This window comes from Canis lupus, chromosome 3 (genome assembly GCF_048164855.1).
Source record: "Canis lupus baileyi chromosome 3, mCanLup2.hap1, whole genome shotgun sequence".
Lineage (NCBI taxonomy): Eukaryota > Metazoa > Chordata > Mammalia > Carnivora > Canidae > Canis > Canis lupus.
Genome location: NC_132840.1, coordinates 6,535,761 through 6,548,324, shown reverse-complemented (window position 1 = coordinate 6,548,324; position 12,564 = coordinate 6,535,761). Strand labels below are relative to the sequence as shown.

The 12,564-nt window shown below is 49.8% G+C and overlaps 1 protein-coding gene across 4 annotated transcripts; it reads right to left on the bottom strand.

Moving 5' to 3' along the window:
• Positions 1 to 3,637: 3,637 nt before the first annotated feature.
• On the bottom strand, positions 3,638 to 10,735 carry PDP2 (pyruvate dehydrogenase phosphatase catalytic subunit 2). 4 transcript variants are annotated; one of them, XM_072814383.1, is made up of 2 exons: positions 10,619 to 10,735; positions 3,638 to 8,740 (listed from the first exon to the last, which is right to left on the bottom strand). In XM_072814383.1, exon 2 carries the CDS (start codon positions 8,684 to 8,686, stop codon positions 7,091 to 7,093), a length of 1,596 nt encoding a protein of 531 aa, XP_072670484.1. In that variant the 5' UTR covers positions 8,687 to 8,740; positions 10,619 to 10,735; the 3' UTR covers positions 3,638 to 7,090. The 4 variants fall into 4 exon arrangements, with proteins under 4 accessions (XP_072670484.1, XP_072670469.1, XP_072670463.1 ...); XM_072814368.1 differs by having other exon boundaries at positions 10,472 to 10,677; XM_072814362.1 differs by having other exon boundaries at positions 10,477 to 10,677.
• Between the last annotated feature and the right edge of the window lie 1,829 nt (positions 10,736 to 12,564).

The window sequence follows — 12,564 nt, the reverse complement described above, 5'->3', positions numbered from 1 at the left end:
ATAAAATAAAATAAAATAAAATAAAATAAAATTCTAACAAGAAGCAAAAGTGTGTGTGTGGGTGGAGGGGTGTTCCAGACTCCCTCCCAGGGGTGACCAGGGGGCAGCCCGCACTTGGAAGAGGTGACCTTGCCTTGTGGAGGAAAGACCTCTTTCTCTTCTCTCATTCCTTTCTGCCCGTGTGCCTGAGGGGCATAGGGAGGAGTTGGAGAAAGCTGGGGAGGATTCTGAGCTTTCTTCCAAGGGTCAAGGGATATCTGGAAGGTACATAATATTTGAGTCTGACCAAGATCACTCTGGCTGCTGCGTGCCGGGTGGAGTTGACTGGAGGGGGCTGTTGTTTGGGGGTGGGGTGGTTTGGACCGCCCTTGGGGCCCGGGCAGGGGATGGGGCAGGAGGAAGTAGACTCCAGAGCTACTGGGAGGCTGGCTGTGGTGGCTGGCTCCACGGAGCAGGAAGAGGACGTGGGAAGGGTTCAGAGGTGTGGGGCAGTCCACAGAGGGAGCACGCACATTGGGGGAGCCTGGACGAGGGGGCAATGCCCCCCCCCCCACACCCCTAGAGCCCACCACCTGGCCCTGGCTGTTTGGGACTTCCGCAGCCCCGTTCCCATAAAGCAAGGCTGAGTGATCACAGGACGGGGTCCTCCCACCCTGCACTCATTCCAGCCCCAGGGGGGTCCAGGGACTGGTGAGGCTCCCTGAAGGGTGTCCCAGGCTGCAGGCCCCAGGAGCCCCTGCTCTGGCAGGGCTGTGCCTCAGGGTCTCCTCTCTGAATACTGTCCTCCCACTCATTCCAGCGGCAGCTGGCACCAGCGTGGCTGGATGGTGACATCTAGAGGCAGCCTCCTGTCTCACGTTGCTTCTCTGCAGAATCCCACAGCGAAGGGCCTGGACTGGTGGTGCCAGCCGAGGGCTCCCCATTGGTGTTCCCACCATGTCATCCTCAGGACTGAGTGACCAAGCCACCAGGCAGAGCTCAGAAAAGACCCAGCTCCTCTGTCCCTCCATGCCAAAGCCCAGCTTGGAGTCAGCAAAGCCCCTGGAGCCCCACGTGAACCTATGGATACCCTCCCTCCCACAAGCCAAGGACACGTGGGCTTGATGACATCCCCTACCCGTTGCGCCACTTTATTTCAGAGGAAGGGTCATCCCAGCCCTTCAGCCAGCCTCTTCTCACGGAGCCAGCCCCTCACCTCCACCTCACCATTCAGGCCCATCCTGTGTCCTGAGTCCCAAGTGAGAATCCCTCATCTCTCCTTAGAGATGCTTTTTAAAGCCACTTGTTCAGGGATCCCTGGGGGGCTCAGTGGTTTACCGCCGCCTTCAGCTCAGATTGTGATCCTGGAGACCTGGGATCGAGTCCCACATCAGGCTCCCTGCATGGAGCCTGCTTCTCCCTCTGCCTGTGTCTCTGCCTCTTTCTCTCTCTGTGTCTCTCATGAATAAATAAATAAAATAAAATAAAAAAACACTTGTTCATGTCCATCTATCCACATCCAGAGCTTTTCTGGTACTAGACACTCCTTACCCCTTTCCTCACACCTTTTCACACCACACTCACAGTTTGCCTACTACTTCTCTGACCTCTCTGTGGGTGGTTCCTCTTCATCTGCTCCCCCCTTAATCATCCATCTATCCACCCACCCCTACCTTCCTTGTTCATTCCAGGACAGGGGGCAGACCTGATGTTACAGGAACAGAGTGGGGAGGAGAAAAACAAGGACAAATGCCCCAAAGCACCTGGTTGTAACCCTGCAAGGAAAGTGAAGGGATCTGCTTTCCAAGGCATCTGCTGTGCTGCTCCCCCCTTATACCTCCAGGCTGATGAAGAGCAAGCCATGCCCACAGTCCTTTCTGAAGTCGCTACATGGCCTTGCTCACTCTATCCCTGGAGACCACCCCACGGTGTCCGCCTTGCCCATCCAGCCACATTTGGCCACCTCCCCCTCAGCCGTCACTGCACTCTCATCCCTGCTTCCATAAACATCCCAGAGCCCATCCTCAGACCCACAGGATTGGACCCTGTGCTTCACTCCCCTTGCTCCTTTCCCTGCACTGGCCCGTTCCATCACCAGGGTGCCCAGTGTCACGTCTCTCAGCCCCCCACCACCGGAAGGGGCCATCCCTGGATACCTCCGGGTACCTGGGCCAGGGCACACAAGAGCCAGAAGAGAAATACTTCGCGGAAGGATTGATGATTTCTCGTTTGTGCAGGGTGGACTGGACAGAGGAGCAGTTGGTAGCAGACATTCTTTCTGTTTATCTGCTGTAGGGAGGACAAGGTTGGACAAGTGAGGGCTTTCCAGAATCCTTAAGGCAGAAGAGTTAAGAGAGCAGGTTTTGGGAGATTCCTCCACACACCACTTTTCCAAGGCATGAGGGAAAGTAATGTGTTCTGGCCTACTTATCCCCTCTTTGTTCCTCCCAGCCAGGCAGTTTCCCATATAGAACGGATAAGGTCAGGAGCTAGTGGAACAAAGACACTCTGACCCATAGAAAGCCAGTAAAGATTCACCCATTCCAGAAGGAGCTGCTTGGAGCACCGGCCACCCACGATTCAGAGGGCCACCAGCCTGGGAAACCACTGTAGGGCATTTCATAGCATCAAGTAAAACAAAAACAAAAACTCTAGATGTGAAAGAAACAGCATAAATTTATTTCTTCCCCCTGGAAGGAGTCCAAAGAGCTCAATTTCTAAAATTTAATTCTCTGTTTCCCTTGTATTTTTTTCCTTGTATTTTTATCGTGTTCCAAAATGATGGGATATTGGAACGCATGTGTTAAGTATATCTAGCTTCTCTTCAGCACCACCTACTTCTCCATCCCATCCCCACCCACCCTGGGCCAAAACTGTACAATGAAAGGGTTTTCATGCATTATGTTCATGCATTATGTTCCCAATACTGGGGCCAGTATTGGGACAAGAGGATGGACGGTGGACTTAGCTCAAATCCTGCCCTACCACTGTGTCAGCAGCATCTTTTTCAGTTTTGGGGCTTGTTTTATGATATCAAAGAGGGAAATAGCTCCTCCTATTATCTCCATCAGACCTCAGACACTCCCTTTTCCATGTTTCCCTCCCCCAAATCTGCTCCTCTTCAAGGCCAGACCAACCACGCTAGCCCACTAAGTGTAAATGACTTAGTAGTTGGATTGCATATTAAGAAGCACCCATAGGGGCAGTCCTTAGGCCCTTTATCTCTCCAGATGTAGGGTGATAGAGCTCAGGTTCTGAGGGTGAGGTGGAGGGGGGGTGTCTTCAACCCTGGAGGTAGCTGCCTGGAACATGTCCCCTAAAGCTGGCTCTGCATTTAACACAAGCTGGTTTTGTAAGCTCAGTTAAATAATATGAACCCCAGCAAGTCTTGGCACTGAGTGTGTGCAGACCCTCACAACAAAAGCCTTCACTTCCGTTTCCTTCACTTCAGGTCCACGCACACACGCTTAACACTGAATGAGGACTTCCTGTGTGGTCAGCAGCCATCACAAACTTGTAGAGAAAACTTCTTTAGGGCAAGGAACCTTGAATAGATTAAAATCTTCCATGGCTAGGTAAAGGTGGTGAAATAAAGACTGGTCTAATCTAGTACTCTAAGGACTTAAAGAAATTAATATTCAAACCAAAAGAAACCAAATTTCATTTTGCCTCTTTTATTTAAAGTTTCATTTAAATATCTCTAATAGTCAGAAAATCATTGTCAAATAAGAACATTGCTATACAGCTTAAAATACAAATGTCAGCAAATATTAATGAACATGGTTAATAATTTTTCCAAGTAAATGCTTGATAAGAAATATTTTCCAGGAAGCAAGTTAAACATCAGCTGCCCCAGGTATGGGGGACAGAGCTTCAGCCTGTTTAGGAAATGGTGGCACAGCAGCCCATGTTCCCTCCTCAGTGATACACAAGGCGGCTTGCGTGACAATTGTACTGCCAGCCTTCATAGCCCAGCTCCAAAGCTACACTGGGGCTTCTTCTGCCAGAGGAAGGAGTCATATACAGAGACAAATGCACCACTTTAAGACGAAGCTAGGATGGCTCCGTTCCAGCATACTCTGGTTTAGTCTGGAAGTGAAGGCCTCCCAAGAACTGTCAAATGAAGATAGGTTACCAGGAACTGATGGACAATAGAGTCAAGCCAGACTCATTCTGAACACATTTTCTTGTTCCCTACAATTCGTTATTCTCTTCTTTAGCTGACTCAAGTTCAAGCTGTTTATATTTCACTTATGCACAGAAGGTGCCAGCTCAATTGCGTCTAACCTGAACTTTTACCCAGCGTGTCCAATGCTAAAGATCTTTTAGGCCAATCACACTTCTGGGAAAACAATGTTTATATATTAACATACCTCAAAGTTCACATTTTCATTATAACAAAAACAGTTTCTAAAAAATAACAAATGAGCTTTAAGTTACAAATAATGTCTCAGAAAACTGAATCTAACTCGACCTAGCATACTAGTTTTGAATTTAGAACTAATACCATCTTCTCTATCCATTTTGGCTAATCCCCAGAATCAGCAGAGTTGTGTTATTTATACATAAAACAGTATCTATATTATGCCAATATTATCAAAGCTTTTTACCTAAACTAATATGCAACTTAAATAATCAAAGCATATTTTATTAAAGTTACATCCAAAATATTAAATGGTCAATCTTATTTTTTAGTTCGTTTTGAAGGTCTCAATATTGAAGTCTATTTTTTAAAAGATTTTATTTATTTATTTATTTATTTATTTATTTATTTATTTATTTATTTATGAGAGACACAGGCAGAGGGAGAAGCAGGCTCCCTGCGGGGAGCTCGGATGCAGGACTTGATCCCAGGACCCTGGGATCACAATCTGAGTTGAAGGCAGACGCTCAACCACTGGGCCACCCAGGTGTCCCTCAATATCGAAAGCTTTACATAAAAGATATGATAGATGCTTTAGAAGACTGACAAATCCTACCAACCCCTCTCACATTCCAGCGTCCTCACACACTAGCCCATGTGTCTCAGAAAGGCCAATGACACCAGAGATGGGGTCAAGGAGGCAGACATGCTGGGGCTTAACCAGGAGACTTCTTGGAACATTCAGGGAAAGAGCTGAGAGTTCACAGTGGAAAAAGGCAGACAATAAACCGAACCTTCTTTCATCTTGATATACCAATTAGAAAGCAGGAAAAATACTGGGGAGAGAAAAAACACAGATATGCTTGAAGAAGCAGGCGGGAAGTCTGTATTCTTTCAGCTGTCCCATGAGTTACTGAATCAGATGCATTTTATGACCTACGCGAGGCTCCCCAACAGGATTCAGACACTGTAATCCTGGTAAATGCTCCGAGGGTGCGCCAGAGTTTAGCTGGCATCAAGAACAAAGAATGTCAGACAAGCAGTCTTCAGCGCTAGCAACAAACTTCCATGCAAACACAATAGTAATGATTCACGTTTTATTTCTCAGTTAAGATCTAGATCAAAAGGAACACTAATGGTTTCAGAATAAAAAGACCAAGGCTGAGGTGCTCAGAGTAGAGATGAGGCCCCTCTCACTAAACAGTTACACCAGAAAACAGACCGGGGAATGTCCCCAGGCTAGAAGTACCCCAACACGGGAACGAATGTCACCAAGACATGAAAAGTCAAACTTCCTTTTCTTCCCATGGATGGCACACAGTGGTGAGATGAGGAGAAGGATCAACTAACATAGTGCAGAAGACAGAAATGTTAGCTTTGTGGGACTGTATTTGTGTTTCCATTTAAGGACACATTTCCTGTTGTTTAAATGCCATCACAATTCACGAGAACATGAAATTCATTCCCTGAGTAAGGGTGCACGTGGTTTAATTTGAAATAAACACAAAGATGTGCTGCCCACAGAAGCTATTACGGGTCACATTTTTATTTTTGCCCTGACTCCTATACTAAATATGGTCTGGTCCCCGAGGAGTAGCCGTGGCGGTTCAGGTCACAGTTTCAAAGCAAGTGTCCCACCTGACAAATCTCACTCTGCCCGCCCTCTTCGTCACTGCCTCTCAGGATGCACACGGGCAGCCCTGGTTAGTGTCTGAAGTCCTTCATGTTTTCACCTGTCCAGACTCGGGCTGAATCTTACGTCCACAACCCACCGCATCAGCCAGTCCTGCCCACACATCAGTCACAACTACCACACGACGTGATGGATTACTCCTTCCCTGCCGCCATCTGAAGAGGGAGACTTCCTCCAGGACAGCACTGCACAGTCAGCAGCAGCAGAGGTAGGAGGATTAGGTGGAATTCACAGAACATTGAGGGGTATAATCAGAAAACCTAAGAGCTCTAAATAACCTCCCACCCAGAGGCTAGGCCCCAGAGGGTATTCCATTAATGCAGGGAAGGCCAGGAGTTAAGGCGTAGACTGAAGTTCCCTCCCAACATGGCTCAAGGTTCAAGGGGTGGGACACAGTGGAAGGGATCACAAGCCGCACAAGTGAATTCAGCTGGTCCAGAGGCCTAGCTGCCCCCCTCCCCAGCCACCTCCCCTCAGCTGAAAATCAAGACAAGTCATTCCAAGCATGCTTATAGCAGGCCCGTTTGCAAGTCTGAGAACTCAATTTTAGAACAAACTAAAACACTACTAGGATGCAGCATCACAAAATATTTGCACAAGTATAATCACACACAAGAGTTAGAATATTGCATAGAAAAGTATTCTAGAATATGCTTTGTAAACCTGTCTTAGTAACTTAAAAAATAAACAAAACTTCCCTTCATAGTCTAGACGTTCATGACTGTGAATTGAGGAAATTGCCAGGTTTGCAGATCTTGTGGCACAACCTTAGAAAATCCTGAAGTTCTTCATATTCTTAGAACAATGACTAAATTTACCCATCGAAGGCTTAGCAACAATGTCCTTATGCAGAAGAGGTGACCAACACATACAAGGACATGAAATCATTATTACTGCTTTTAAACCAAGGCTGGTTTTTTTTCTCATGTCAGTTTGTTATTAAGCAAGCTACATCTGCCTGCCTTTTTACCAGTAAGGACTAAAGAGCCAGTTTAAGAGTAAGTGGAAATATCTTAGAAAAGCATTTAAGTTAATCTTGGGCATACAGGAGACTCTTAACCCCCCTTGTAATAGGCATCAATTGAGTCTGAGTTAAAATACACCACAGTGACAGTGATGTCATCCCTGTACATCCTTGCCAGGTCCTCTGGCAGTGTCAACATCGCTGTCAGCCGCTCCGGCTCCATCTCCCCATACTCATTGCTCCCTATGGCGTGTCTGATCAGACGTGTGGCTGCGTTCTGGTCAGCTGCACGGAGCCCCTGGGCTTTCCTTTGCAGCAGCAGGCTCTGCATAAGGCCCAGGTTGGCAGGTCTCTGGGCCAGGTCTGGCTTGTGCCGACCTGCTTCAGCCAGGTGCTCCACCACCAGCCTCACTACTTCCTCATTGCCCAGGACATCCCACAGGCCATCTGAGGCCAGCACAAGGAACTTATCCTGAGGGCGCAGCCGGTGGTAGGTGACCTCAGGCTCGGCGGTCAGGTAGGGTGGGGTATAGTAGTGTGGAGGCGTGAACTGGTAAATGTTGAGGGCCTCAGTGTCAAAGCCCCTCTCCAGGACACTGCGCTGCAGCTCTTTACTCCACTTCAGCTGGACATCCCCAAAGGCCCTGCAGGGCATGAGGACGCCCAGCAGTCTGTTGTCCATTATGACTGTCCTGTCCTCTGATTCAGGGTGCTCTCCCTTCAGCCGTGACAGCTCAGCTGGGTTCCAGGCATTGTGGTCACAGGTGAGGGGCAGACAAGACCACATGCCATTGTCCTCCTGGACCCCAAGGACAGCCCGACAGTCACCGGCGTTTGCCACGTGCAAGTGAACTCCATCAACATGGGCCACGCAAGCTGTTGCCCCAGAGAAGGCGACCTGGAGTGAAAGGTTCCTTGTCATCTCATCTTCCAGGGGGGCCTGGACTTCCAGCGAGATGTCAGAATCCAGTCTCTGGAAGGAGTACATTAATGCTTCCTTAATGTTGAGTCCCATTTCCATGTGCAAGTCAAGTAGCTCTTGCCAGTAGACTCGGAGGTGATCAAGATGCACTGATGTGACATCCTTGTAGATGCTGTCCCCTGGGTGCTTGAGCCAATGCAGGATGGGCAGCAGGGGCTTCATGCTTTCCATGGCTCCCTCCATCTGCTCCAGGGTCTGCTGGGACATCAGTGACACTGCCATGTAGTAGAAGAGCCTCTCACTCACTGCTTGAGCACACGCGTGGCCACCGTGACCATCAAAGATGCCAAACATCAGCCCATTGGTCTGCAGGCAAGAGGCGATACCTCGCCGGTCTTCCACTGGGGAATTGGCAGCCAGCTGGTTGCTCTCAAACCGTAACACCGAATTTGGGACTCCACTGACAAGGTCAAGAATCTTGTGGGCTGACTCTCCTGCTCGCAGCACTTCATTTACCTGCTCAGGGCTGAGCTGCAAGTGAAAATCATCTTCCTCTGTTGAAGTGTGTCTGTAGGCTTTCTGCAGAGCAGAGCCACTGCAAGGGCCAATGCTTTTTCTGGTGCCTAGTACCTGGGAAAAGAGTCTCAATCTTGATTCGTTTCTATTTGAGGCACACCTTGAATATAAGCGTCTGCCCCCCTGTAATGTGGCAATGCTGTTCCTTGCAGAATTTTTTAAGATCCAGAAGGGCAAAGTACTTGACATTATGAAACTATACCAGCAAATGTGTTCCTTCAGCAAAAGGGGCTTTCTTTAAACCTGAAAATTAGAGAGTTAAAGAAAGCTCAAGTTTAATTTCTTAAAAACACTGACTTCTGAAAACATTTGCTACATCCTAAACAAAAGTGATTTAAGATAAATTTTAAAAGAGTTGACTAAATTAAAAATACTTAAGCAAGTCTCCCTACCTCCATTACAACACATAAGTAACATTCCAGAAAATGGGGAAAATATGCTCTCCACTCCTAAAGAGCCACTGAAGGCTTTCCCACAGACCTCACTCATTCCTCACAGCGAACCCAGGGCCCCCTCTTTTCTTTTTCTTCCCAAATCCTTTCCCTTGCCAGAGCCCGGTGTCTCGCTCCCATGTGCACTCTCCCCAGCAGACTGTGTTTATTTAAACATCTGCTTCTCCACCATTCTATAAGCTCCATGAATTCAGGAAACTGGGCTCCCTTACTCAACAGTGGCTCTCCAGTGCCCAGCCTTATACGAGGCACACAACAGGCCCCCAAATACTGGCTAGATATAACATTTCCAGGGGCCCAATAACACACCAGGTATGACAGTAGCTAACATCAGACATACTGTTTCACCTGCCTGAGCGCCAGTTGTCTGACATGATGAGGATACTAGCCCCATGAGGTTTTGTGAGGATTTAATGAAATATGACCCTTCTGCTCCAAAAGGTCATTGTTAGTTTTATCACTAGGTGACTCCTCTAATCATTCTGTACACATTTTTATATACTTGAAACCACAACTTACAATGTGGTTTCCTTTTTAGGAGCATTTTATTCATGATAAATACATTTCACGGGTGTGCATGGATCCCCATTTTGGCATAAAAATCTCAATTTACTTAACTGTTCTCTCGTGTTGTAAATTTAGAGGTCGTTTCCCCTGGCTAACATTTATGAAACACCAAACTGCACTGCCCTACACACCAACCTTTTTCTTACTTAGGCTTTAACCCACTTATTTCCCAAAGGCGCAATCAGTAGGTCAAAGGGTGTAAACTCATGTTGCCAAACTGATTTCCAAAAGGTTCACATTTGCCTCCACAAGGACATGAAGGGAACAGTTTCCTAACACCTTCAAGAGACTCTGGTGGTATTTTTTTCTTAGACAAAAAAAAAAAAAAAAAAAAAAAAGAAAAGAAAAGCTGCTCTATTTTCTCGGGTGACCTCAGAGGAGCGTTTCCTACGTGTTTCTGGATTTCGTTCAGGAGCCCTGCCCTCGCAAATTGGTCTGTTGGGGGCACTGGGGGCTCTCAGACCCGAGGCCCGTCCTCCTGCCCCGGCCGGGCCCGCGGAACCTGGAGCAGGGGCGGTGGGTGACACCGACCGAGGGCGCCTGGCACCTCCCACCCCTCCCGGGCCCTGAAGAGAAACCAGGCAACCGGGCCCGACGCGAGGCGGTCGGCCCAGCCGGCATCCAGACGATTCCGGGTCCCTGAAGACACCAAACAGGCCCCGAGTTCAGGTCCCCCACAGCGTCCTGGGCAGGGGTGCCTGCCTCTCCGGGCTCCACCAAGCCCGCCTCCCTCAAGCCCGGCGCCGCCGCCACATCCCCGAGCCCCAGCTTCCCAGCCTGCAGAACGGGAATTCGGTCGAGGGGCCGAGCTCCCGGGGGTGCTCCCGGGGCCAAGGCGGCTCGCGCGGACGCCCGGGTCCGCCGCCAAGGGTCCTTGGCAAGGTCCGGAGCCCACGTGGCGCGCGCGCGTGGTGGGGTGACCGCGGCCGCCGGCCCGCCCCGCCCCTCGCCTCACCTCACCTCGGCGCGGCGCTCCACCTCATCACCTGATCCAGTCCGGCGGGCCGCGGAGGGCCGGACGCGGGCGACGCCCTGCGGGGCTGCAGGAGCCCCCATCCCGCGGTCGCCCCCTTCCCTACCTCGGACCTTCGCCCCCTCTCACCAGCTCGCGCCGCGGCCGCCGGTCCGTCCCGTCAGCTCCGCGCCTGCGCACACCGCCGCGGCCACCGCCCCTCCCGCCTCCTCCCCTGCAAGCGGCCCCTCGCGCGGGTCCAGCGGGAGAAGGAAGCGCCGCTCGCCAGCTCTTATTGGCTCGCCCGCGGAGGCGGGCCCTTGACGGACGGCGGGGTTGCCCAATGGCTGAGGAGGACGAGAGGGCAGGATCCGGTTTCTCCCCACCCATCCCCTCCAGTCTCCTGGGCTGAGCAGGTGGGCTGAGCGGGTGGGCCGCCTGCTCCGCGGGGCACTCAGGGGCCCGCACCCGCACCCCCAGACCGAGCACCCCTTCAATTCCTTATTGTTGATAATACCTCAGGCTCCCTCCGTTGCTTCGCCCACCAGTGCCGACCCCTCTCCCAGGCGCCACGGCCTTGTATTCCAGCCTGCGGACACTCCCTCCGGAGGCCTCGAACGCATCTTGCCTGAGACTTGCCTCCCGGCTAAACCGGCCCTTCCTCTCCTACCCTAACCCCGTAAGGGCCCACCGTTTAACCAGATAACCTGAATCAGCCTTCTGGGAGGTGTTTTGTTTTGTTTTAAGATTTATTTTAATTTGAAAGAGAGAGAGAGAGAGGGAGAGAGAGAGAGAGGCGAGGAAGAGAATCCCAAGCAGATTGGCACTGAGCCCGGGAGCCCGAGGTGGGGCTGGATCTCACAACCCTGAGATCATGACCTGAGTGGAAACCAAGAGTCGAGGGCTTGACTCACTGAGCTACCCAGGCGCCCCCCAAGCCTGGGAGTCTTGACTGCTCCCTGTCTCTACGCCCTCTCCTGTTAGTTCTGTAATCCTGTTAATCTTATCTCCCAAGCATCTCTCCAATCCACACATTTGTCTCAGGCGACTTCACTGCCCTATTCCAATCCTCTCATCCGGTTTCCCTGCCTTCAACTTCCAATGTAGCAGCTCTTCCTTTATAGAACAGGCAGTGACCTTTCTAAAACTCAAATTCCTTCTCTAAAGTATTCATTGGTTCCCCCAGGGAGCATTGGGCCTTCAAAAAAAAAAAAAAAAAAAAAAAAGACAATTACATTGGTCTGATCACCGACAGTTACCAGAAACGGTTAGTGGTTGGTAGGTTGAGAAAGGCTGAGAACCAAGACACCAGATAATCACCTTGTGGGATTTCAGTTATCTCCTGCTTGCTTATTTTTTAAAATTTTTATTTATTTTTAAGATTTTATTTGTTTATTCATGAGAGATAGAGAACGAGGCAGACACAAGGGCAGAGAGAGAAGCAGGCTGCCGGGAGCTTGACGTGGGACTCCATCCCAGGACCCTGGGATCATGACCTGAGCCAACGGCAGATGTTCAACCACTGAACCACCCAGGCGCCCCATCCCCTGCTTGCTTATTAATGGCTTTACTTGAACTCTTCTACTAACTGCGGTAAGGCAAGTGCAGTCCTTCCCTAAAAGCAAAGAAAAACAGATGACCAGAAAGGCCACTTACAGTCCTGAACATGTGGTCTTTGGGAAGGAAGATATGCTGGCTTACCTGGAGAGTGCGGCCAGCCCAAGGACATGCCTACCATCAAAGTGGACCCAAGGACGTGCCTACCATCAGACTGAACCTAAGGATGTGTCTGCCATCAAACTGCTCCTGTCAGACTTGCTTCTGATATGAATTTATACTGCCACTCACCCTTGGCCTTTTACAGAATTGTTACCAGTAAATCAGAACATGCATTATCTGTCTTCCTGGGTATGGAAGAGACAAGGCTGTTTCAGACTGAAACTAAAAATAGCCCTAAACCATTCCAAAGAAATGGGTGCAATTTTGTTTTTATTTTTCATATACATGATCCATTGGGGGTGACAAAGGGGTGACCACTTATGGGTGCCTGATGTGACTGCTGGAGACACAGAAGTGGCTGCCCCCACCACACTTTT

Excerpts from the sequence above, each read along its gene's own strand:
- PDP2 (XM_072814383.1), bottom strand. The coding sequence starts at position 8,686 with ATGTCAAGTACTTTGCCCTTCTGGATCTTAAAAAATTCTGCAAGGAAC.